The 26,232-nt window shown below is 41.0% G+C and overlaps 1 protein-coding gene across 1 annotated transcript in view; it reads left to right on the plus strand.

Annotated features, from left to right (window-relative positions):
* Positions 1–25,223, plus strand: part of ADGRG4 (adhesion G protein-coupled receptor G4) — a 115,896-nt gene extending 90,673 nt beyond the window's left edge. Inside the window, 12 exon segments of the mRNA XM_043897377.1 lie at positions 1,500–1,619; positions 3,125–3,170; positions 5,315–5,379; positions 5,381–5,419; positions 7,692–7,813; positions 8,742–9,004; positions 12,896–12,901; positions 15,240–15,318; positions 18,977–19,098; positions 19,101–19,256; positions 24,005–24,106; positions 25,003–25,223. Coding sequence (XP_043753312.1) covers positions 1,500–1,619; positions 3,125–3,170; positions 5,315–5,379; positions 5,381–5,419; positions 7,692–7,813; positions 8,742–9,004; positions 12,896–12,901; positions 15,240–15,318; positions 18,977–19,098; positions 19,101–19,256; positions 24,005–24,106; positions 25,003–25,223 — 1,341 coding nt within the window.
* Positions 25,224–26,232: the final 1,009 nt, after the last annotated feature.

The following is a 26,232-nucleotide window of genomic DNA, read 5'->3' on the forward strand; positions in this document are numbered from 1 at the left end:
ATCAGGTGGCCAAAGTATTGAAGCTTCAGTTTCAGCATCAGTCCTTCCAATGAATATTCAGAGTTGATTTCCTTTAGGATTGACTGGTTTGATCTCCTTGCAGTCCAAGGGACTCTCAAGAGTCTTCTCCAGCACCACAGTTCAAAATCATCAATTCTTCGGTGCTCAGCCTTCTTTATGGTCCAACTCTCAACTCACATCCATACATGACTACTGGAAAAACCATAGCTTTGACTATATGGACCTTTATACCCTGTTGAGGTTTGTCATAGCTTTTTCTTCCAAGGAGCAAGCGTATTTTAATTTCATGGCTGCAGTCACCATCTGCCGTGATTTTGGAAAATTTGAGGAAATTTGAGGGCTTGGCATCTTCTAAAAGTGGCCCAGCAGGTTCTTCATGGGACATCATCAGGGCGCCCCATTTCTAGGCTTTCTTGGCAAGTCCTCAGAGGCTTTGCTTCCTCTCTATCCTGCCCTGTACCCGCCCCACCTCCCGTCTCTTCAGGTGAGCCCCAGAAGCAGCTCCTTCCCAGCTGCCTGGCCGCCTAGAGCCTTGGCCTGTGGCTCATGGGCCCAGCATCTCAATGGCTCTGCATTAGCAAGCTCTGCATCTCAATAGCTACATTTCCTTTAGACCAACATTTATGATGCATCCCTGCTCTGTCATTCACCAACTGTGTGACTTTGTCCAAGCTTTTGAACCTTCCCAAGCCCCAGTATACCTGAAAAATGCCTACATTGTTCCAGTGAGAACTGAAGATAGTGCACGTGAAACGCCCTTAACAAAGTAACTGGCTCACCGTAAGTACAAGATAAAACCCCTGTTGTGTGCTAGGCCATGCAGGGGACACCAGGACACACAGTGCCTATGCTCAAGAGGCCACGGTGTCCTGGGAGGACACTGTTCCAAGCTGGATGATGATCAACCAGCTTCCATTGCCAATGAGGATGCAACAGGAAGAGGTTGTAACTAACCCATGATGAGCTGATGTTCCTTATAAGGAGAGGCTCTCTCAAAGAAAGTTAGGATGGGTGAGGGTTAGAATTGGGATGAACTGCGTCATGTCAACCCACTCCAGTGTTCTTGCCTGGAGAATCCCAGGGACGGGGGAGCCTGGTGGACTGCCGTCTATGGGGTCGCACAGAGTTGGACATGACTGAAGCAACTTAGCAGCAGCAGCAGCAGCGTCATGTCAGAGTCTGGAATTCACTAGTAGACAATAGCTGAACTTTGTTGCAGGTGCAAAACCAATGCTCATTGGATAGATATTTGGGTATATGGCTGGAAATTGGTCCAGCTGGGTATAATTTAGACCTGATGTGAAGATAGGAGATGAGCTAAATTATCTCTGAAACTTCCCTCTTAGCTTTTGATTTTATTTTCCACATGTCTGTACCTAATGCCGTGCAGTACTTCAGAATTCTAGACTGATGATTAACATGCCAGAAATTAGAAAGGTAGGACCTGAACTCCTCTTCCTTGTATGTTTCATCCGCAGACCAAAAACATCACAAAAGCATTAACCACATATGTCGTGAGTGCCAGCATTTCTGATATATCCATTCAAAACTTGGCAGACCCAGTGGTTATTACTCTGCAACATGTTCAAGGAAACCAGGTAACATATCCATTTTCATCTCAAAATAAAAAGGCCTCAGAACCCCTCCTCGAATCTCCTGTTAAAAATAGTTGGCTACTTAGCAGATGTGATTCCAAGATTTAACGAAGATTGTTTCCTTCCAGGTAGCAGAGGTGTATTGTAATTGGGGACTTTAGAAATAATGCCTTAGTCCAAAGGGATAAGTAGCAACAGGCTTCCAGCACTGTGGCAGATCAACAGGGGAGTGACTGGGGGCAAGAGGATCTTTTGGTTTTCCCATCACTCTAAATGATATTTAATTCCATTTATTTTTGAGAAAGGGAAACAAATTAATTCAACATAGTGAAACATTTTTATCCTTTGAATTTCCATGAAGAGCATTAAAATATGTATTAATTATCACCAAAGAATTAAAACCATAGTCATATGGCATAACATAAGGTATATATTACTAAATGCTCAAATTTAGCCGTGATATAAGAATAAACTACTACTCCATTCTTTGATGTTAATCTATGTCCAGTGTGGAGTCTTAATAGCTTCCTTCATTGCCAATCTAAAAGACCATATGGTAGAGCATATTTTTCACAGGTCTTAATTCTAGAAGGAAAAAAGGAAGAGTGGGAGTAGGAATTCTTTTAAAAAGATACCAAATGAAATATATTTAACAGGTAAGATCTCTTAATTCTGGCTGGGGCCACAGCTCTCTAGGCATCCCCCATAACCAATTTCTAATTGCCCTCCAGCTCCTTGGAGATTGCAGGAGCTGGTGAGGCTTCAGGAATGCTCACTAGACCTGATGAGGATGCGGATCGATCTTTTTTTATTTTTAAATTTACTTATTTTATTTTTGGCTCTGCTGGGTCTTTGTTGCTGTGTGGGCTTTTCTTTAGTTGTGGTGAGCGGGGGCCACTATGGAGTTGCAGTTCTTGGGCTTCTCATTGCCGTGGCTTCTGTTGTGGAGCACAGGGTCTACGTGGGCATAGTAGTTTTGGCTCTTGGACTCTAGAGCATAGGCTCAGTAGTTGTGGCTCATTGGCTTAGTTGCTCCACAGCATGTGGAATCTTCCTGGATCAGGGATCAAACCCATGTCACACTGGCAGGCATATTCTTTACCCCTGAGTCACCAAGGAAGCCTGAGGCATCTGAATATTGTATCCATAAGGCTCGATCTCAGCTATGAGCCCCAAATTCCAGAATTTCACAAGAAGCACCTACCGCACATCAGAGCTACTCCAATCCTCCTCCTGGGCCTTGTACCAGGAAGACATGGCAAATTCTCACTTTACCAAAGATATTAAAGGATACATACCAGATCACTATGCAGCAGTAACATATTGTTTTGTTACTCACTTGTAAACTCCAAGATACTTGGAGTTTATTTTAAAACCAGCTTACAAATGGTGTGTGTATGTGTCTACTCTTCGACAAAACATCAAGAAGAAAAGACTTGTGTGTAGTTGTCATTATTTGGTGACAGTCACAAGGAAAGCTATTTGCCTCTGATTTTTCTTTTTTCTAGAATTATGATCAAGTTTGCTGTGCCTTTTGGGACTTTGGGAATAACAGTAAGTAATTTTCATAGCAAACTTCGGCTTTTGCTCTCAGTGAGACTTTGTCCTTGACCATGTTGCTATTTGGGAGTTACGTGGGAGCAAGCTGTACTGAAGCTACTGTCTTAACAGACCCTACAGGGAACTCCAAATGACCAAGATATGAATGTGCTTCATATCTAATTAGGGCATGGGAGTTTCATTTTTAAAACTTTCTTTTTGAAAAAAGACTTATTTAGGAGATTAGAAAGAAAGCACATAACTCAGCAAACTGGAAGAAAGAAAGTTGGAAAACAGCAGTACAGAGCAGCCTTGAGCTGTTTGAAGAAAGCTGAAGAATGAAGATCTGGCTCTTTATCTGAGCTTTTCCATGAGATCTTCCAGGTCTACTATCTCCTCTGTTTTTCCCTCTTCTCTTCTACATTGACTGTGTGACCTTGAGTGGTCCGTTTACTCTCTAGGTGCTTCCATCTTTTTATCTTTTCATGGAGGGGATAAGACATTCTGGTTGGTCTCTATGGACCCTTCCTACTTGACTGAGTATGAGTCTTTGGGGGCCATAAGAGAAGGAGTAGTGGAAATAATGCCATTTGCAGCAACATAGATGGACTTAGAGGAGCTCTAAAGGTGCGAAGTAAGTCAAACAGAGAAAGGAATATCACATGATATCACTCATATGTGAAATCTGAAAAAAGGCTATAAATGAACTTACCTTACAAAACAGAAATAGAGTCCCAGATGTAGAAAACAAACTTATGGTTAGCAGGGGGTGAGGTGGATACATTGGGAGTTTGGGATTGGCATATACACACTACTACATATAAAATAGTTAACTGATAAGGACCTACTGTCTAGCGCAGGGAACTCTTCTCAATACTCTGTAATGGCCTATATGGGAAAAGAATCTAAAACGAGTGGATATACGTATATGTATGTCTGATTCACTTTGCTGCACATCTGAAACTAATACATTGTGAATCAACTATACTCTGATAAAAATTTTTAAAAAGAGAGAGAAAGGGTGATGGAAAGGGATTGCTGAATGGGATCCTCTTAAGCTTGACCATTGCCATTGGAATCTGTAGGGATGTAGCCCAATCTCAGAAAATTCCCACACAGAAGCAATTGCTCCTGGAATGCCAGGAGTGTCTCTGGGAGCAGTCCTTCCACATGTAGAAGCTCTGTCTGGGATGTTTCCTTTTTTAGTATCCTTGGAATCCTGGGGTGAGGGAAGGGAATACTACTGCTTTCTTACAACAAAGAGAGCACTGTCCTTTCCTGGTCCCCTTCAAGTCATTCAGGGTAAGATTTCTGTAAAATGATAAGCTTTGTCCCCCAAAGCCCCAATAAGTTGATCTGTGTATTCATTAATATCCATTAATGGGCTCTTTCCAGCTCATCTTTTGCCCCCACCCTCTGTCCATGGATCTAGAACTTCTGGAATCTCTTAGTATTATCCCGGATGGACAAATTTTAAACCACACTTAGCTGCCTGTCCTAGGAGAACCCCTCTGGTCTAGTACTACTCTAGAGGTTTAACTTTAAATGTCATCTAGTACCCAAGATCTACAAGTTCTCAAGGTATGTGGGTTAGTTCTAGAACCCTGAATGTGCTCAGGAGTGAGAAACTAGGCAGGTGTCAAGTAGACCAGAGGCTTTAATTGGCCCTAAGGAGTTCTAGACCATAACCTGACTTGAATGCAAAACACTTGAGACCATTTGAATTCTAGGTTGAGCTGGTTGTTTCAAATGTTTATTCCAGCCCCATTGAGGAACCCCACGTGTCAGCCTATATTCCATATCTCAGACCTTTCAAAAAGTTCTAGATCTGTTTCCTCCTTGTGCTACTTGAAAAAAACAGTCCTTACTCTGTCACCCCAGTATGGTGGCAGGACTGTTGTTCATCATTAAAGTCTGTCCTAATCTGTAGAAGAACAGGAAAAGTGAGAACCAAAGAAGTTATGCCATTTATGAAGTCCTCCACAAGTCAGTTCTGCCTATTAGGATTAATTTAATTTCAGTGTTCAATTATACTGCTATCCTGCTGTCTTAACAAACAATACTAATTATAGCACACGTTGGAAAGGTACATATAATGAAAAATCAAACATTTCTGAGAAAAGCAAAATTGCTTTGAAATTCCCTTCTGTCACTTGCAGATGGGCAAGGTGGATGGAATTCATCAGGCTGTAATGTAAAGGAAACAAACGTAAATTACACAGTCTTGTCAGTGTGATCATCTTACCCATTTCGGAGTCTTAATGGTGAGTTGTCTCAATGTGTGAAGTGTTAGTCACTCAGTCATGTCCAATTCTTTGAGACCCTATGGACTGTAGCCCACCACTCTCCTCTGTCCATGGAATTCTTCAGGCAACAATACCAGAGTGGATAGCCATTCTCTTCTCCAGGGGATCTTCCCGAACTAGGGGTCAAACCCAGGTCTCCTGCATTGCAGGCAGATTCCTTACCGTCAGAGCCACCAGGGAAGCCTGGTTGCCTCATAATCACTCCTTAATAGAGTTTTGACAACTTTTATTAGATTACAGACTAAGAATATATGTATGAACTAAGTTATGGAAAAGTGACATGCAAGTGGAAAAAAGCCCCCCACCTTGTTCATTCAAAGTGGAGCAAATTGAAATGAATGCTTATTTTTTTTCCTTGTAAAATTAATGCCGATTTCTCAAAATTCAAAGTTTACAGAAAAGGTCTCTATAATCCCCCTCCAGAGAAATCACCATCTTTAACACCTTTATGTATGTTCTTTCAAATTCTTTTCCTGTATATGTATATTAATATATCTTTTGTTTTTTTAAAAAATGGGATCAAATTATACATACTGTTTTTACCACTTGCTTTTCACTTAACAATATATATTGGACACCTTTCAAGCAAATATATGTCTATCTACTTAAATTTTTAAAAATATTTTTATGGTATTCCACAGTGGAATTTAACCAATCTGCTACAGTAAGCATTTGAGTTGTTACTGTTTTTCTCCATTATGAACAATGCTATAGTACACATTTTTATTTATTTGTCTTCTAATACTGGTGTATTTCTATAGAATAAATTGATGGAAGTAGAACTGCTTCCACTTAGAATATTAAATTTTAATAGTTATTGCCACACTGCAGTGTAAGAAAGAAATTTTTATTTTTAATACTTGTGATAGTTAACCAAACATGAGTTTTCTGATCAACTTGCATATCCAGGCTTAGAGCCTTGGAGTAACTGTTAATCCTCCTCTCCTTCATTTCCTATGGTCCTCCCTAACATCAGGACTTGAGTTTTCCTTCAAAATGGCTCTCAAATGCATTTCCTTCTTCTTTACCCACCCTTGAATACTTTCTTAGTTCTCCTAAGTTACTGTACTGTATATATTATATACTGGTATATGAATGTGTTGTGTATGAGTTGTTTCTTCTACTAATGGTAAACTCCCTGAGGGCTGAGAATCTGTTTTATAGTTTTCTTTTTCTTTCTTTTTTTTTAACCATGTCTACTCAACAAATAAGAGGTAATCCATTGATACTTATTGAACTGTAAGAATTTTGTTTACCCTCCTGCAAATTGGTTAGAACATTACAGCATGAGTCAAAAGACCATGGTTCACAGTCTAGCTTTGTTACTAGCTATCTATGTGATCTTGGTCAGGTTATTTCACTTGTTTGGATCTTAAATTTGTCTTCTGGAATGTGAAAGATTGGGGTAGATGAGGATGTCGTAACCTTAGCACTCTTACTATTTTGGGTCAAATATTTCTTTGTTGTGGGTGCTGTTTTGTGCATTCAAGGGTGTTTAGCAGCATGCCTGTTCTCTGCCCACTAGATGCCGGTAGCACCTTCTTCAGGAGTGACGACCAAAAATGTCTCCAGACTTTGCCACCTGTGCCAGGGGAGGGGTAAAACTGTGGCCAGTTAAGAACTACCAGCGTGGACCAGCATTTGTTCAACTTTCAGGAGTCACGAAGCCACTGCCATCTGATGAAAAGTATGGACCGTCTTCCCAGAATGATGCACAAATATATTCGAGTAATTTGCATACCATTTCAAGTCTTTTATAGTCCTCAGGTTAAGAAATTACTGGTTTATGTGATCTCTAAGGTCCACTTTGTCTCTTAATTTTATGAAAATTATTGAAGGTCTAAGGGAAAGGAACATTTTTTTGATGTTCCGTGCAATGTTTTGGAACGCTCAGTTCAGATAATAATTCACTTTGTATCTCAAATTCACATCTATTAGTTTGGTTATATTTGAAGTGTGGAACATGTTAATGACAATAAAACCAAGGACTAAATGTTCTTCCAGTGCTGTTGATGACTCTCCATGCCCCATACACAGTAAGTTGCACTAGGCATAATCAACGAACAATATACAGTCTTACTGTATATCCATCTACATACATCAGGTTTTATAAGAGCTTTAACAGAGATGCTGTAGGTCCTGGGAACCTACTGTTAGTGAGCACTGAAAACTTTTTAACCATAAACTTGCCTAGCCAAATGTATAAAATACAACACATTGCATTCCCTAGGATTTATCCAGATCTGCAGTGGATGCAGTGAATGAATGGATATTAGTGATTATAACACACATCAGATATGGAATCTCCTCCATTTTCCTGGGAGCTGCAATAGTGACATACTTAGCTTTTCAGTAAGTTGGTAGAGTTTTACTCTAAGTTTAATTTGGTTTGATGGATGCTCTTGGCATTGTAACCTTGTTAATTTTGTGTTAATTTAACAAAAATGTTCTTATTCATCACAATAGGCAGAGGTCAGATCCTTTAGATTATGAAGTGGCCAGGTTAAAAAAAATCAAGGCTCCTCTGAAAAAAAGATTGCAATTGAATTTTTAAAACAACTATAGGTTTGAAATAGGAAAAGATTTCTCCAACAGGGTACAAAAACATTAAGTATTAAAGAAAAAGTTAATCAATTGAACTTCATTAAAATTAAGAGTTTTTTTTTCATCAAAAGATACCATGAAAATAGTGAAAATGCAAGCCACAGGTTAAGAGAAGATATTCACTATACATATATCTGACAAAGGACTTGTATGCAGAATATATTAAAAACTACAAAGCAAAAAGCAAAAGAAAGACAATACATTAAAAATAGGCAAAAGACTGGAAAATTCTTTTCAAGTGAAAATTGAAAATTCTTGAAAAATTCCATGAAGTCAAGTGTCTGGATCTTTGAAATACCCAAGTAACTATGTGAAATGGTTCCTATAGTCATCCTGCTACTTGGTCATGTGTAGATTTAGTCTTGAGTCACTTGAAGGAGTGATGGTGGAATTGTAGTATCCAAGAAAATCTTTCCTTCCTTTTCTTCAAAAAAAGGGACTGCTTAGCTGAGAGAAGCTATTATTATTCTTATTACTAAAGGTCACCTTATTTGAAATATTTTGATTCTACCTGGAAAGATGGTGGGGGACTCAAAAATTTAGTACATATAAGGTAATATGAATAATTAAATTTTAATAGACAGTTCTTTTATTCTTTTAATTATTATACATAGAAAGCATGGCCATGCTTGATCAAAAGCAGAGACCCTGCCTCACATTGCACCTTCTCCTTTAGCAAACTTCGAAAAGATCATCCTTCCAAAATCCTGAACAACTTGTACACAGCACTACTGATGCTAAACCCCGTATTTCTAGTCAATTCCTGGTCATCATCATTTCAGAAAGCGGGCCATTGTATCACAGCTGCTGTGGCACTTCATTACTTCCTGCTCGTGTCTTTGACTTGGATGGGCCTGGAGACAGTCTGCATGTATTTCACTCTAGTCAAAGTCTTCAACAAGTACATTCCTAATTATATCCTTAAATTTTGTCTGGTTGGTTAGGATAAGTATATCTGCCATTGTCCTTGATGTCTGTTTCAAGCCTGTGTCTGTGTAATTCTATTATACAAGTATTTAAGACCAAACTTCTGCTATTATCATAGGTAAGGAATTAAGCATTGCCTCACTGGTTTTTGGGTGGGCATTTCTTTTTCTGTCTGTATTGCTCTGTAAATCAAGCTTTTGACCTCTTGCAAGACACTAGTTCACACATATTTACTGAGCACCTGCTGCTGCACTGTGCTAAATGCTAGATCTATAGCAGTGAACCTGTCAGCTTTTATCCTTCTCTTTCTCAAGTTAAAATCCCAACAAATACACATGGATACAATAGCCAACACTGAGGTAGTGTTCCATGTGCCCAACCTGGTTCAAAGCGTCTCATTTAATCTAAGCTTGAATCTTCTGGGCTTCCCTGGTGGCTCAGTGGCAAAGAATCCACCTGCCAATGCAGGAGATGTGGGTTTGACCCCTGGTTGGGGAAGATCCCCTGGAGAAGGAAATGGCAACCCACTCCAGTATTCTTGCCTGGAGAATCCCATGGACAGTGGAGCCTGGCAGTCTACAGTCCACGGGGTTGCAAAGATTCAGACATGACTGAGCAACTAAACAACAGCAACAACATTTAATCTTCACAATATCCCTATGGGAAAGGTTTCATCATTATTCCCACTTAACAGATGAGGATGCTGAGGCACAAAGAGATTATGTAATTTGCCAGAATTTGCACAGCTAGTAAGTGGCAGAACTGGGGTTTGAACCAGGGAGTCTATCTCCACAGTTTGGACTTTGACCTCTAGGATGTAGTCAGATTGTTTAAGGCCAGGGAAAAGACCTGAAAGATCTGAGAGGGTGCTGGTTCAGACCTACTCCATTTCACACCACGTCTTATAACTGTCACCATTCTGCCGCCCTATAGAAGAAGCCAGGAAGGAACTTAGCATAAATAGTTCTCATTGGTTGCTTTCCTATAATTCTGACATGAACAGCTCAGCTCTTCCCCACCCCTTGCCTATTCAAACCAGACTAATCATTCAGAAAATGTGTTGGATCCATAGGAGGTGGAAAAAGGCAAAAGGGCAAAATGGTTAGTGCAAAAAAGCAAAACGACTATCTGAGGAGGCCCACAAATAGCTGAGAAAAGAAGAGACGAGAAAGGCAAAAGAGAAAAGGGAAGATATACTCCTCTGAATGCAGAGTTCCAAAGAATAGCAAGGAGAGATAAGAAAGCCTTCCTAAGTGACTAATGCAAAGAAATAGAGGAAAACGATAGAATGGGAAAGACTAGATCTCTCTTCAAGAAAATTAGATACCAAGGGTACATTTCATGCAAAGATGAGCACAATAAAGGACAGTTACAGTATGGACCTAACAGAAGCAGAAGATATTAAGAAGAGGTGGCAAGAATACACAGAAGAACTATACAGAAAAGATCTTAATGACTCAGATCACCACGATGGTGTGATCACTCACCCAGAGCCAGACATCCTGGAATGCAAAGTCAAGTGGGCCTTAGGAAGCATCACTATGAACAAAGCTAGTGGAGGTGATGGAATTCCAGTTGAGCTATTTCAAATCCTAAAAGATGATGCTGTGAAAGTGCTGCACTCAATATGCCAGCAAATCTGGAAAACTCAGGTGTGGCCACAGGACTGGAAAAGGTCAGTTTTCATCCCATTCCCAAAGAAAGGCAATGCCAAAGAATGCTCAAACTACCGCACAATTGCACTCACCTCACATGCTAGCAAAATAATGCTCAAAATTCTCCAAGCCAGGCTTCAACAATATGTTGAACCGAGAACTTCCAGATGTTCAAGCTAGATTTAGAAAAGGCAGAGGAACCAGAGATTAAATGCCAACATCTGTTGGATCATAGAAAAAGCAAGAGAGTTCCAGAAAAAACATCTACTTCTGCTTCGTTGACTATGCCAAAGCCTTTGACTGCATGGGTCACAACAAACTGTGGAAAATTCTTCAAGAGATGGGAATACCAGACCACCTTACTCACCTCCTGAGAAATCTGTATACAGGTCAAGAAGCAACAGTTAGAACTGTACATGAAACAACGGACTGGTTCCAAATTGAGAAAGGAATACATCAAGGCTGTATATTGTCACCCTGCTTATTTAACTTATATGCAGAGTACATCATGCAAAATGCTGAGCTGGCTGAAGCACAAGTTGGAATCAAGACTGCCGGTAGAAATTATACTTCCTTAGAAATGCAGAGCTTATATTGGCATCCAGAGATCTATGGTGTTTTATTATCTTTTCTAAAAAATTTATTTTTTAATTGAAGGATAATTGCTTTACAGATTAATATCTTTTATTCAATATCTAATATCTTAGATATTAGAGACATAATTAGTTCCAAAGATACCAATTGTAGCATTGAATTGTTTAGTAAGTAGATTTAATACATTAGAGTTTTTCAACACTGTATTGGAAAAGGAGGAAAACACAGATGTATATATTTTAATTTCTAGATTCTTTTTTCTACAAGAGAGAACTGTTTATTTTTGGTACCTCTGTCTTATGTATGTTAATTTCATAAATTTTTTAATTAATTCTAGTAGTTGATGGGAATATCTTAGATTACCTAGGCTTAAAATCATGTTAGTATAAAAATGTTGTGTAATAATTTTCTTTTCTTATTGCTCAAAACTCCAGTGTTAAATAATAGCTTTGATAGTTATCACTATAAGCTTCCTGATATTAATTGAAGTGATTTTTAAGTTTTGTTATTTAAAGTGATACTTTTTGTTGATTACAGTAAATAATATTTGTCATATTATAATAGAGTTATTTTTGCTTATTTCTATTTTACAAAGTTTATGGGAGGACTGTATCTACTAACATGAATATTATTATTTTCCTAGGTGGTTAATTTTTTTAACTTTTTGTCCTGTTTTATATGTTCTGCTGGGAATTTACGAGGTTCTTTGCTTTTTTGGTAACATTTGGACTTCAGTAATTCAGCAAGAATATACCTAATGTTATGATTTTCTATTTATTTACCTCTTCATTGCTGATCACTTTAATCTAGAGACTCCATTCTTTTTAAGCAAGTGAGATTTTCTTTGCTTACTTATTGCCTCTTATATGCTTCCATAGATTTGCAAATTGTATGCTTCTGTAGCAGAAGCATGACTGAATATAGTGGGATAGACTGTTAAAAAGCAGTACAATAAATAAACTACAGTGGCTTGATGATTTCAAAATAAAAGATTGCTGGGGAAAATAGCCATAACCTCAGATATGCACATGACACCACCCTTATGGCAGAAAGCAAACAGGATTAAAGAACCTCTTGATGAAGGTGAAAGAGGAGAGTGAAAAGCTGGCTTAAAACTCAACATTCAGAAAATTAAGATCATGGTATCTGGTCCCATCACTTCATGGCAAATAGCTGGGGAAATAATGGAAACAGTGACAGACTTTATTTTCTTGGGCTCCAAAATCACTGCAGATGGTGATTGCAGCCATGAAATTAAAAGTTGCTTGCTCCTTGGAAGAAAAGTTATGACCAACCACAACAGCATATTGAAAAGCAGAGTCATTACTTTGCCGACAAAGGTCCGTAGAGTCAAAGCTGTGGTTTTTCCAGTAGTCATGTATGGATGTGAGAGTTGGGTCATAAAGAAAGCTGAACACTGAAGAATTGATGCTTTTGAACTGTGGTGTTAGAGAGGACTCTTGAGAGTCCCATGGACTGCAAGGGAATCCAACCAATCCATCCTAAAGGAAATCAGTCCTGAATATTCATTGGAAGGACTGATGCTGAAGCTGAAACTCCAATACTTTGGCCACCTGATGTGAAGAACTGACTCCCTGAAAAAGACCCTGATGCCTGGAAAGATTGAGGGCAGGAGGAGAAGGGGATGACGGAGGATGGGGTGGTTGAATGACATCACTGACTCAGTGGACATGAGTTTGAGTAAGCTCCAGGAGATGATGAAGGACAGGGAAGCCTGGCGTGCTGCAGTCCATGGGGTCGCAAAGAGTCGGACATGACTGAGCGACTGAACAACAACAAAATAGGAGCTGTGTATGAAGTGTACCTTCCACTGCCTTTGTGAAGACAATAGCTTCCCAATTAGCTACTCATCCTTTTAGGGAGTTCATTAATGTAGTATGTGCTTTCTTTGGATACACAATGCTATTACCCATGTTATTGTGGTGAATGGAGACAGGCTAATTTTAAACAAAGCACAATCTAAAACATGGTTCTAGTATACGTTGGAACCATCAGGTGTACAAAGACAAAAATAGTCAATACTCCCCTTTATGCCTGGCAACCCTCACCTTGAGTCTGAAAAATGTTGTGGAAGAGGTTTCATGAATAATCCAGAAGGTGGATAACACACATGTAGCTAAACGTGCAAGGGCTGGAAATAGCACTCAATCCCCGGGCATCACTCGTTCTCAGCTTTCTCTCCTGACCCTTCTTCCTCTGCCTGTTCCTTCCATGTTGGTATTCCCTAGGGCTGGCTTCTCATCTGTTTGATCTGCACATCCCACACACACTTGCTGGGATGCAGGGGGAGATAGGCAAGGCTAAGGCTTGGTACTTTTATTGTGCAACTCTGTTCTGAGGAGGCAGGGTGCAAAGCCCCACACCGGGGGAGGCGATGAGAAACTGCATCATGACAGCTTTTCAGAGGGTGTGAGGTGGCAAGTAGTAGACGGCCTCAGAGTGCCTCCTCACAGGACTGCCCTGTCTTCTCGAATTCGTCGGGGGTCACAAGGCATTCCACCGAAATTCAGATCAGCCATGGTTCAGGCCTTTGTCTGTTTGGCCTCTGGATCCCCATAGGGTTGGCCAGGGAACCACTGCAGAGGTGGCCCGCTACAGGGAGCATTTAAATATTAGACAAATGCAGTCAACCGTAAGGAAAACAAATATTAGCCTCTGTTTATGTTTGAACTTCTGTCTTCCTAATGCCAAAGCAGCCTGTTTCAAAGGTTTTATTCCTTTATTTAAATCCCTGTCCAAGGCAATAGATTTAGTTGTCCACATTTTTTAATAAGCAGTGAAGTGAAGTGAAAGTTGTTCAGTCGTGTCCAACTCTTTGCGACCTCATGGACTATGCAGTCCATGGAATTCTCCAGGCCAGAATACTGGAGTAGGTAGCCTTTCCCTTCTCCAGGGGATCTTCCCAACCCAGGGATCGAACCCAGGTCTCCCGCATTGTAGGCGGATTCTTTACCAACTGGGCCGCAGGGGAAGCCCTATAATAACCAGTAGACACCTTTTTTTGGTCTCAATTAGCAAAGTATAATCACAGACTGGAGACTGTCCCACAACTTTCTTAAATGAGAGGCCTCCCTCCATCCCTCCCTTCAGGGTGGGATTTTTTCAGGGTGGGATTTTTCCAATCGACATAATGCTGGGCCCTGTGCTAGGTGGGCCACATACAGACCAGAAGGGACTGTCCTGTTCATCACAGGACAGGACAGTGGAAGTGGAGGATTTCTCAAGATGCTTGACACTCTGGGCTTTGAAACAGTTTTGGAAAGTATTCTTACAAGACCCCTAAAATGTGTGCCAGTATAATGCTCCTAGTTTAGGAGAAATACATTGTGAGAAAGAGAGAAATCATTTAAGTTTTGCAAATGTACATGTAATTGGATTTTTTAAGCCCCATGTCTATACTCACATCACGTTTGACCACTTTGACTGAACTGATTGCTTTATTATACTCAGGCTAAATTGACTGGTCGTTAACTGGTCGATCTAGTCAAAATGTCAAACTAGTAACGAGTGTGCAAGCAGCTCCCTTGTCAGAAAAGCACCGAAGGCTGAAGCTGATTGCCTATGCCCTTCCTTCAAGGTGACCTAGACAAAAAGATACCAGGAACTAATGGGCAGTACTGTAAGGGAGACAAATTGGCAGCTGATCATCTGAGCAGAAATGCTTGATGCAAACTTGCATTCCCATGAACGAGATACTTTCATTGCCAAGTTGATTTTTGGCACTTGTGCTGTTTTTAATAACCAGTGGGTGTTGTATTGGAGCCATTGGCATGCTGTTTAGTTTAGCAGATTGGAGAACTCCTAGAAATGTTTAACTTGGAAGAATTCACAAACATTTTGCAAACAATGGTATTTTGATGCCCACACATCTGTGGCTCATTTAAACAGTGTCTTAGTGTAGCAGGACTCACAATCATTGATCAGGAACTCTCCCCTGCTTCCTAATGGGATGCCTTTGGCTTGCTTCCCCACTCTAGGAATCCCAGCCATCATGGTGGCAATCATACTCAGTGTGAAAAAGGATCTGTATGGGACTCTGAGCTCAACAACTCCATTGTAAGTACCAGCATCTCTGCTTCTCCAGTGGTGGTGGTCTCGACCATCAGGGTATGGTGAGGTGTTCCTGGCCTGGGCCTTGGTCTTGAAACACTGGCTTCAGGGAGGAAATTAGTCTCAGCCTTTTTACTCTAACAAAGTAATGGGTGCACTGATATAATGGTTAGATGTCTAAGGCGTCTGGACTCCATACGACCTTGGTCAACTTACTTTACCTCTTCTTTCCATTTCCTCCTCTGGAAAATGGGCATAATAATGTTTATGCTCAGTGCTGGGTGCAGATTAAAATGATGCCATGTATATAAAGTGCTCAGCATGTGGCCTGTTCTGTGGTAAGTAATATGCATTTCGCAGCAATTATTTATTAATTAATTAATCTGTTTTTTAAATTTTTTTGCTGGTAAAGAGCTCTCAAATTTATGAAATGGGAATATAATAATGATGTAGATACAATGCAAGGAAACAGTAAAAGAAATCTACATAATAGACATCGGCAGCTTTCATGATTAGAAAACTCACAGAACTTAGGAGTTGGAAGAGCCACTATAAAGAAATACTGAAGTAGGTTAGAAACCTTTTCTGTATTTCAGCCACAAAGGTCTCCCGAAGAAGACTCCACCACTTTCCTTTGTAAATTGGCTTGGCTTTATTGTCCTGTTGATGTACTTTTTCTTTTCTCTAATTGATATACAAGCCCAGCTCTTTGGTTCTCTCACCCACAGGTACCAGAGAATAGCCATTCAAATCGCTCTACCTTTCCAGAACCTTCTTTCACAGGCCTGTAGATAGTTACCATGCAGTCCTTCAGGCTGTACAACCTCACTTTATTTTTTTATTTTTTCCATTTATTTTTATTAATTGGAGGCTAATTACTTTACAATATTGTAGTAGTTTTTGCCACACATTGACATGAATCAGCCATGGATTTACATGTGTTCCCCATCCTGAAGCCCCCTCCCACCTCCTTCCCCATCCCATCCCTCTGGATCATCCCAGTGCACCAGCCCCAAGCACTTGTCTCATTCATCGAACCTGGACTGGTGATCTATTTCACATATAATAATATACATGTTTCGATGCTGTTCTCTCAGATCATCCCACCCTCGTCTTCTCCCATAGAGTCCAAAAGTCTGTTCTGTACATCTGTGTCTCTTTTTCTGTTTTGCATATAGGGTTATCATTACCATCTTTCTAAATTCCACATATATGCGTTAGTATACTGTGTTGGTGTTTATCTTTCTGGCTTACTTCACTCTGTATAATGGGCTCCAGTTTTACAACCTCACTTTATACTTCGAATTGCTTTTTACTTATCCATTCTTCATTATGTTCATTCTCTTTATCGTAGCCTCTCAAGTTCTTTTTCACTATAGATTTCCTCTCCCGCTGGACAGGAATCAAATGCACAAGGTCTTGCCCCCCAGATCTCTCCATCTTTCATATTGAGATGACAGTTTCCAGAGGGTCAATATTATATTACCACTGCCAACAGATGCCTTCTAATTATAACTCCTTGTTATCCTTTCTTTCTCTACCCTTTCTTCTCATCTCCTCCATCCTCCTTCCTTGCTTGTTTTGTGACTTAAAGGGTCCCCAATGTCTAATGGTGATTCTTCTTCAAAGATCAAAAGCAAAAGCAAAACCAGAACAAAATCCACTCCACTCCCCCTGAAAAGAACCCTTTCATATGTGAATTGGTGAGTAAAAGGCAGAGTACTCTAAGAGCTTTTTAAAAAACAACTGTATTTTGAAGAAATAGTACAGGCACACGGTATAAAATTCAAATGTACAAAAGGGTGGGATGAAAGGTACAAGAGGATGAAAAGTAAAGTCCTTTTTACAAGAGGATGAAAAGTAAAGCCCACTCCCAAAGCCCAGCTCCCCAGTTTTCATCCCTCTATGCAACTCTTATTACCAACAATCAAATTTGTGTAGATATTCTCCTGCACACTTTGTCACCCAAATAGTAGATCAGTTCAGTTCAGTCGCTCAGTCGTGTCCGATTCTTTGCGTATTTAACATGTCATGGAGATGATTCTCTATGCAAGCATATAGTGCTACCTTTTTAAAAGAATTTTCAGAGCCTTTTTTAAGGTTGAAGGTGATATTTGGGCAACCTTAAGTTCTGGGTTTTTTTTTTTTTTTTTGACCACAAGGTTGAACATCTTTATTGTTATAAGCCACAGACATTTTGCAATAAGTGCCCAATTTATTGCACTTCAGATTGGCAAATAAGCACATACAGGAATGCAGTAACAATATTTATTAAATCTAAATCTATTTAAAAATCTATTTTATCCAAATCTAGTTGATTTAAAGTGTTATGTTAGTTTCTGGTATACAGCAAAGTGATTCAGTTACACATATATGTAACAGTTTGCATTTGCTAATCCCAAATTCCCAATCCATCCCTTTCTCATCCCCATCCCCATTGGCAACCACAAGCCTGGGGAACCCTAAGTATTAGATTCCACTGGGAGAATTAAATGCATCCCTCAGCCCGAATCCCATCCCACCCACACAAACACACAAAACGCACTTGTACATGAAAGTATCCATGCCAACATGAACAATATGACCACAGGGGATTTTCCTGGTTCTGGAAAATAAGTCTCAGCTAAGTTGACACACAGTTATACTAGTAAAGCTTGTCTATGTTCAAAAATCAGAGATAATGTCTGTAGTAACTGGCATATTATGAGATGAATTATCTGTTCATATAAATTACTACATATTTCTTCTTTAATAGAAACTGTAGAGCCATTAATCAATCCAGTGGCCAGAGTTGCCTTTTGAAGTTTGAAGTTGTGGTGGGAGGTCAAAACTAAACATCATATTTGAAAGCAATATAGTTAGAGCTGTCCTGTTTTTGTTGCATTTTCATTATGTCTGATGATCTCATTACTGTTTGATATAACATTCTAAAAAGCCAGTCATTACCTATGTCCTTTCACTGTGATATTTATCATGCAAAGCAGAATCTATCCTGCAAATAAAAACTCAGGTGTAAGCCACATTGGGGGGAAATACATAATTTCATTTTCTGCTGTTGAGGAAGAAAATAGCCTCCTAGGGAACTGGACTGAGAAGTTTCTGCATGTGTAAGGCAGAACTGTCCTCTAGGATTTCTAAATTGAGGCTGGGAAGAACCCTGGACTGAAGCTCAGGAGATTGGAGTTCTGGTCTCAGCTCTGCCCCCAGTGAGCATGAATGAACTCTGCCGGGTTGGTTCACACTCTAGGCCTAGGTGTTCTCATGTGAAATGAAACTGACTCGGTGATCTTCAGAGTCTCATAAAAAAAAATAGCAGTTTAAAAACAAATAGAGTCACAGATGTAGAAAACAAACTTATGGTTACCAGGAGAGAAAGAGGGGGAGGGATAAATTGTGTGTATTGACATATACACACTACTATGTATAAAATAAATAACTAACAAGAACCTATTGTATAGCACAGGGAACTCTACTCAATACTCTGTAATGGCCTATATGGGAAAAGAACCTAAAAAAGAGTGAATATATGTGTATATATAACTGATTCACTTTGACGTATAGCGGAAACTAATGCAACATTGAAAATCAACTACACTCCAATAAAATAAGTAGGAGTTTATGTTTCTCTACCTCACAATAGGCTTCTCTCCTTGGTCTCTTCCAGTTGTTGGATTAAAGATGTTCCTATATTTTACATCTCAGTGGTGGCTTATTTTTGCCTCATATTTCTCATGAATCTCTCCATGTTCTGCACTGTTCTTGCTCAACTGAACTCCATGAAATCCCAAGCCAAAAGACTTGATGGAAGATGATTCTACAAGACCTCAAAGGCACAACTGGCCTGACCTTCTTACTTGGTCTCACCTGGGGGTTGGCCTTTTTTGCCTGGGGACCTGTGAGAATCCTTTTCTTATATCTTTTTGCCATTTTTAACACTTTGCAAGGTAACTGTTGTTTCTCTGTACCTTCTGTGGCTCAAGCTAGACCTCCATCAAAGTTCTTACGGCTTTAGAAAATCTTACCTTTAGTCTTCAGTATTTTTTCAAAGGAGGAAAAAATAATCCAAGAGGCCTCTGCTGTCAGTGACTGACAGGAAGCCATTAGAAACACTGGCGAGATGTTAGGGCTTCATTAAATGAGCCCACTCTCTCTTACTCAGGGATGTAGAGAGAATCCCAGATAGCTAACTCAGCTCCATCTGAGTATTGGAGTATAGTTGATTTTCAATGTTGCATTAGTTTCTGCTGTACATCAAAGTGAATCAGTTATATATACACATATATTCACTCTTTTTTAGATTCTTTCCCATATAGGCCATTGCAGAGAATTGAGTAGAGTTCCCTGTGCTATACAGTAGGTTCTTGTTAGTTGGCCGTGTCTCTATGGAACACTGATTGGCAGTACTTCCTACAGTATTCATTGCATTGATACATTGAGCTCCTAAGTGTACAGACTCAAATCCTATTGAACAGAGAAATTACTGGGCAGTGTAAACATTGAGCTGTTGACCCTATAGACTCTGGCTGCATCAGATATCCTCATATTGTGGGAAGGAACCTGGTTAGGAAGTTCTAGAGCCATAGAGGATTGGAGGTGGAGAGCAAAGAGCAATGGGTCCTGGCAAGAAGCCAAGGTTCTGATCTCGGTTTTGCTACAAACCAATCTTGAAAAAGTTACTACAGCTTGTTGAATTAGCTGATCCTAAACTAATGACTTTATAGCCCTTCACTCTCTATTTTCTGGTGAAAGGAGCAAATGATTACTGAAGTTAATAAATGGAAGACCAAGGATGCCATGAAAAGTAAAAGCTAGGGCTCTGGTTAACACACCTCTGAGTAATTGCTGCTATTTGTTTTAATCTGATGTTGCCTAGTTAAAAATGTTGGTAAGAAGAGGCATGCAGAATAATCCTGGGTGTCTCAAATTCCACCCCACACTTTTACCCTCAAGATTGGCTCAGTTTATCTGGGCTGCTAGGGGAGGCTGTGAATCGACCTGGGAAGTCCATTGAGTTAGGGTCTCCTTTACTGCTCTTAACCCTTTTATCAGAGTAAAGGGAGCTGGTGATCCCATAGGGTGCTCAGCAAGAAGGAGTACTATGGTCAAAGAACTTTGGGAAATGCAGAAAAGTACCTCCCTCACTCTTGAAATGGCACAATGTACCTTGGTATCTAGAAGCTCTGAGAAATGCTGCTGGGGGGAAATATTAAAACTTTGTTTCAAATTTGGCATTTTAAAAACCTCAGAATCCTTTATCATTGTAGTTGTTAACCCCTGAGGAAACTTGGGAAATGTGAATTGCTGTGCAGTTCCTTTAGGCCAGTCATTTACAAGGTGCTGCAGGGGGTGGGGAAACAATCCAGAATAAGGTATACTCTTTGACCACAAGTCCTATGATTCAAGAAACCATCTCATTTTAGAGCAATGAAGTGTACCAACTGAAACTTTTTGGGACTTCCCTGGCAGTCCAGTGGTTAAGACTTCACCTTTAATTCAGGGTGTGCTGCTTCCATCCTGATCAGGGAGCTAAGATCCCACATACTTCATGGCCAAAAAAAACAAAAAGCAATACTGAAGCAATGTTGAAGCAATACTGCAGCAATGTTGAAGCAATACTGCAACAAATTCAATAAAGACTTCAAAAATGGTCTACATCAAAAAAAACTTTAAGAAAAAAAGAAAGAAACTTTCTGTTCCACTGGATTCCACCAACCAGCCAATTCTTTTTAAAAATTTTTTACTTTTTGGCCACACCGAGTGGCATGCAGGATCTTAGTTCCCCGACCAGGAATCAAACCCATGCATCCTGCATTGAAGTGTGGAGCCTTAACCACTGGACTACCAGGGATATCCCTTATATAGCCAATTCTGATTGGAATATAAAGAGACACAAAATGTGCTGTTTTTTACCCACATGCCATCTTTATTCCTTCTGGCAGTGGGGACAGAATTTTTAGAAGTGCTGCACACCACTGTCACACGGTTACTTTTGAGGCTACCAACATTTGGTTGTATCCCAGATCATTGACCGATGCCCTGGCGAAGGTTCTACATTTTACTTCTTGACTTTACCTGGACTGAGATACCCCAGTCTCAGCAGCATGACGCTTTGAGAACGAAAGTGCCTTGCTCTAGACTGTGTACTGAAGTGGCTTCAGAACCAAACGCCTGTGTGGATTTCTTCCTAAGCAGTTAACTCCAGGCTTCTCTCAGGCACACGAGCTCTGAGGAGAAACACACTCAACCTTATGGAAACAGGGATTAAAGGGAAAGCAGACGAAGGAACCCGAAAACAAATAAGTTTGGAGCTAAAAGCAGAGGAGGGGTGTTTGCAAAACAGCACGTGTTCCGTTCTCACACTGGAAGGAGAAAGTCGTCTCTAAATGGGAAGCCTGGATGGGTAGATGCAGAATCCAATGAGATATCTCCTGAAGATGAAAACCAAAGCCCCACAGATCCAGCATCGACAGAGCCAGGCTGTCTCTGTCTGTCAGATAGACTTTATGTCAATCACCAAGCCTTCCTAGTTCCTAGTCCCGCCTACAAGATAGAATGTGCCATCTTGCAGAGAGGGGGGGTTTTAGAACTCGAAGTTTTAAACTCAAGTTCTATAGACATACACACACGTGTACACGTCCCAGATATTCAAAACAAGAATGCAATGAAACAAGTGAACAAATTAGCCATTTAAAAGACAGATGGCAAGTTTGCGAGTTTGGCTGAAGGGGGTTGCCCTGTGGTCAGGTGTGAAAAAATGATGCTTTTGATGAGCTATTTCTGAAGGAGGGATGCACAAATAAAAATACAGGTGGCAAAAACCTGCCATCTTCCCTCATGGCTATGTGCTAGTGAGTAAGCAGATCAATCTGTTATTGGAAAGAAAAAGGGAGGCTGTCAGGCAGAGAGGGAGAGCTGGCACGCAGCTCATTGCAATTCACAGAATAACCTTTAAGTCTGAGAACTAGCTAAACTCCGTGCAGGAAATCAGAGCAGTAAGAGGGGCGGCTTGTCACTGTGGCCCCCTTATTCCTGCTGAAGTTGAAGGAGACCGAGACTGGGGTATGCTCTCATCAAGTTGCTGGACTACCTTCCAGCTGGTCACTGCTTAGCCAAAGAGCAAGTGCTGCTGGCTTCCTCACCACAGAGGTTCGGTTACAAATAGAGATAAAGCCCTCAGGGGAGGTAGTGAGATCTGTCATTCTGTTTAGCCTCCAGATTGCTGCCTCCCACATGAAATCAGAGAGGCTCGGGGCTGGGGCTGGAGAAGCCAGATCTTCCCATCAAGTAACAGTAAGCCTCCACCTGAAGCTTCCTAGAGACAGAAAGCTCCCCACTCCATGAAGCAGACCATTTAATGTCCCTTTTTTCTTTCTTTCTTTTTTATTTTTATTTATTTATGTCTGCACTGGGTCTTCATTGCTGTGCAAGCTTTCTGTAGTTGTGGTGAGCGGGAGCTACTCTCTCTAGTTGTGGTGTGCAGGCGTCTTATTGCAGTGACTTCTCTTGTTGCTTCCCCGGTGGCTCGGGGTTAAAGAATCTGCGTGTAATGCAGGAGATCAGGGATTGATCAGGTTTGATCCCTGGGTCAGAAAGATGCCCTGGAGAAGGGAATGGCACCCCTCCTCCAGTATTCTTGCCTGGAGAATCCCATGGACAGAGGAGCCTGGCGGGATACAGTCCATGGGGTCTTGAATGAGTAGGACCTGACTTAGCAACTAAACAACAAACTCTTGTTGCAGAGCATGGGCTTTAGGTGCATGGGCTTCACTTCGTTGTGGTACATGACAAGCTTAGTTGCTCCTTGGAATGTGGAATCTTTCCAGATCGGGGGCTGAACCAGTGTCCCCTGCATTGCAAGCTGGATTCTTAACCACTGGACCACCAGGGAAGCCTTTATGGGTTTTATTTTTATTTATTTAAAAAATTTTAAGTTCCATATATTTATTTATTTACTTACTTAATTTTTGGCCATGTGGCATGTGGGGATTTAGTTCCCCAACCGGGGATTGAACCTATGGCCCCTGCATTGGAAGCACAGAGTCTTAACCACTGGACCACCAGGGAAAATCCCTTCTTTCTTTTTTTAAAATTGAAGTAATGTCGCTGTACAATATTATTTAAGTTACGGGTGTACAATATAGTGATTCACAAGTTTTAAAGCTTACACTCCATTTTACCCATTATAAATTGTAATATGATTACCATTGTAGCTTCTAATCAGCTCTGAGGGTGGGGGCAGGGTGGGTAGGGAGAGAAAGACAAGGAGCCAGAGAGAGAGAGATTGTACAATGTCTTTTATAATCTAATCTTGCAAATGATGTGCCATCACTTCTGCCATATTTTATTCTGTTGGTACAACATGGGAGGAGACTCTATAAGGATGTGAATACCAGGGTCTGGGCTACATTGAAAGCCATCTCAGAGGCTGCTTCTCACTGCACACCTGACCTCTCAAGCTCTAGGATGGACAGTAGCCCAGGAGCAAAACTATGGTTGATGTGAAATCTTGATACACTTTCTTATTATCACTGCCAGTTGGGAAGGAGCTAGAAAGGTGACCTCAGAAAACTAGTAATAGCCTTGGGTTTCCTTAGAAGAAATATTGATGGTGACAAGAGTAGGCTTGAGTCTAGGCACTGGTGACCGTGAGTGAAGGAAGCTGAAAGAGACTGACCTTCTTCTCCTGACTCAGGGTTCCTCATTTTTGTGTTCCACTGTGCAATGAAGGAGCATGTGCAGAAGCAGTAGCAGCTGCCTTTCTGTTATGGGTGGTTGCCACTGGATAACACTTCTGGTAAGATGCCATTTGGGGTAAAGTTTTAACTTTTGCAGCTTTTCCAAACTGACGAGGTTAACTGGCCTCCTGACTTGAGTTCATATGGCATTAGCATCAAACGGAGGCTGTTTCCTTGCCAGGAAAATGATTTGTACCTTTGTGTGAAGATGAATGAAGTCAGGTGAAGGGTGTGATTTGGGCCATATTTTAACTTAGTGAGGTTCGCTTTTGGCCTAAATTCCTTGGACTGCTTGTTCTTGCCGTCACTTGAGTCTCAACTCAATTAAAAGAACATTGATTGAGTGCCTACTGTGTTCCAGGCACTGAGGCCCAGGGGCTTTCTGGCCCATAGCCAGATGTGGGAAACAAAGAGTGATGGTGGAGGAGGAGAGAACTTGTCAGCCTCCCTAAGATGGCTGGTGGGCTGCCCAGATGGACCAAAGGTCCTTCCTGCACAGTGAGAGATGTAGTGGACTCTGGTGTTGCCAGTGAAAAGAGCTCCAGTCCAGGCAAACCAGTTTTTTATACATCCAAAGGCTCTTCCATCCCATTTAGGTAGCTTTTCTCAGTCTCCATGCAAAGCTCAGTTTATTGCCTTTAGGGAAGGCGGAGCTTGAACTGGAAGATTCTATAAGTAGCACAGAGATCCTATTCCTTTTTGCTGGGCATGTCAGTAACCTGCTGATCCCTGTACTGGGCTCTAGGGGAAGGAGGCATCCTTGGTAAGTGAATTGGCTCTGCCTGTACTACGCATTATGGTTCAGACTTACTTTTCACTCTTTGAGGTACCCAGAGTGAACAGCCTGTACATTGAGCTTTATATTTTTAAGAGGATTCTTGAGGTATAATCTACCCATTTGAAGTGTGGAATTTGATGAGTTTTCCGTTTTTAACTGTTTGGAATGTCATTCCAGATGGCAGCACCTGGTGTGGGCTCAATGTTGGGCAGAAACGGGAAAGACTGAGGAAAATCTTCGTGCACAACTTGTTGACATCATCTGTCAAGCCAGCTACAGCTAGTTCCATTTTGAAATCTTTAGGCTCTGCCCAAGGCACACCTAGAGAAACAAGTTCCCCAAATGGTGAGAGAAAAGGCTATGCTGTCTACACTTATATTCCAGAGACACTGAATTAGTGTGAGGCCACAGATGCAGTCTTGGGAGATGATTCTTCCTCAAGACGACGTGCACAGGTCCATGTGTACACCCAGGCTCACTCTGGGCCAAGAAACTGTGCATAGAAGCACACACTGAACTTCGTGTGTACAATGCAGTGGGTGGTTAGATTAATGGAGGAGAGAAAAGACTGGAGGTAAAAAATCATTCATGGGTAATTGGAAATGATCCTCACACACTGTTAAAATCCAAGGGCACCTTATATGCTGTTCAGTGCAAGCCCCTATTTTACAGATGAGGGACCTTAAGCAGGAAAAGGAGAATGCTTTATGGACAGCCACTCAGCCCACCAGCAGCAGAAGTGGGGCCAGAACTCAGGTCTTCTGGCTCCCAGGCTAGTTGCTCATCACACACCCTTGAGAATACAGGCTGCACTGCACGTCACTCTTAGATGCTCACCTTCTTCCATAGGAAGCCAAGTTTCTAGGTACAGTGACTGATGTTGAGTTGGAGTTGAGTGTTAGGAGGGAAAGTGTAGCAAAAGGATTGGTCTGAAAGCCTAAAGTAAAGAGAAAGGCAAACTAGAGCAAGAACTTAAGAACTTCAAGGGGGTGATGTAGCGACTTTGTGTTCTGTGCTTCCGGTTGTATTGTAGTGCAGGTTGTTTTCCTTTCTTAAAGACCAAAGTAGATTCCAGTCAACACACAGAATACCTCTGGTGGCCTGGCTGTAGTCATTCTCCCACCATCTCAGTGCTGGTGGTAGAACAGCCTCATCCATTGTAGTTTTCAGTCTATTGGCTCCTTCAGCAGTTCTATTTCCAAGAGCTGCAGCCAATCTGGAAGCAGTATGATGGGTTGAAAAAAAAAATTAAAACACCAAATTTGGAATCAGAAGGCTTTGGCTTAAGCCACTAACTCTGTGGCCTTGGGCACATCACTTCCCTACTCAGAGTGACATTTCCTTACCTTCAAGATGGTGGAGGGTGGAGTGGGTCCAAGATGGACCATCTCCAAAGTGCCTATCAGG

This window comes from Cervus elaphus, chromosome X (assembly GCF_910594005.1).
Source record: "Cervus elaphus chromosome X, mCerEla1.1, whole genome shotgun sequence".
Classification (NCBI taxonomy): Eukaryota; Metazoa; Chordata; class Mammalia; order Artiodactyla; family Cervidae; genus Cervus; species Cervus elaphus.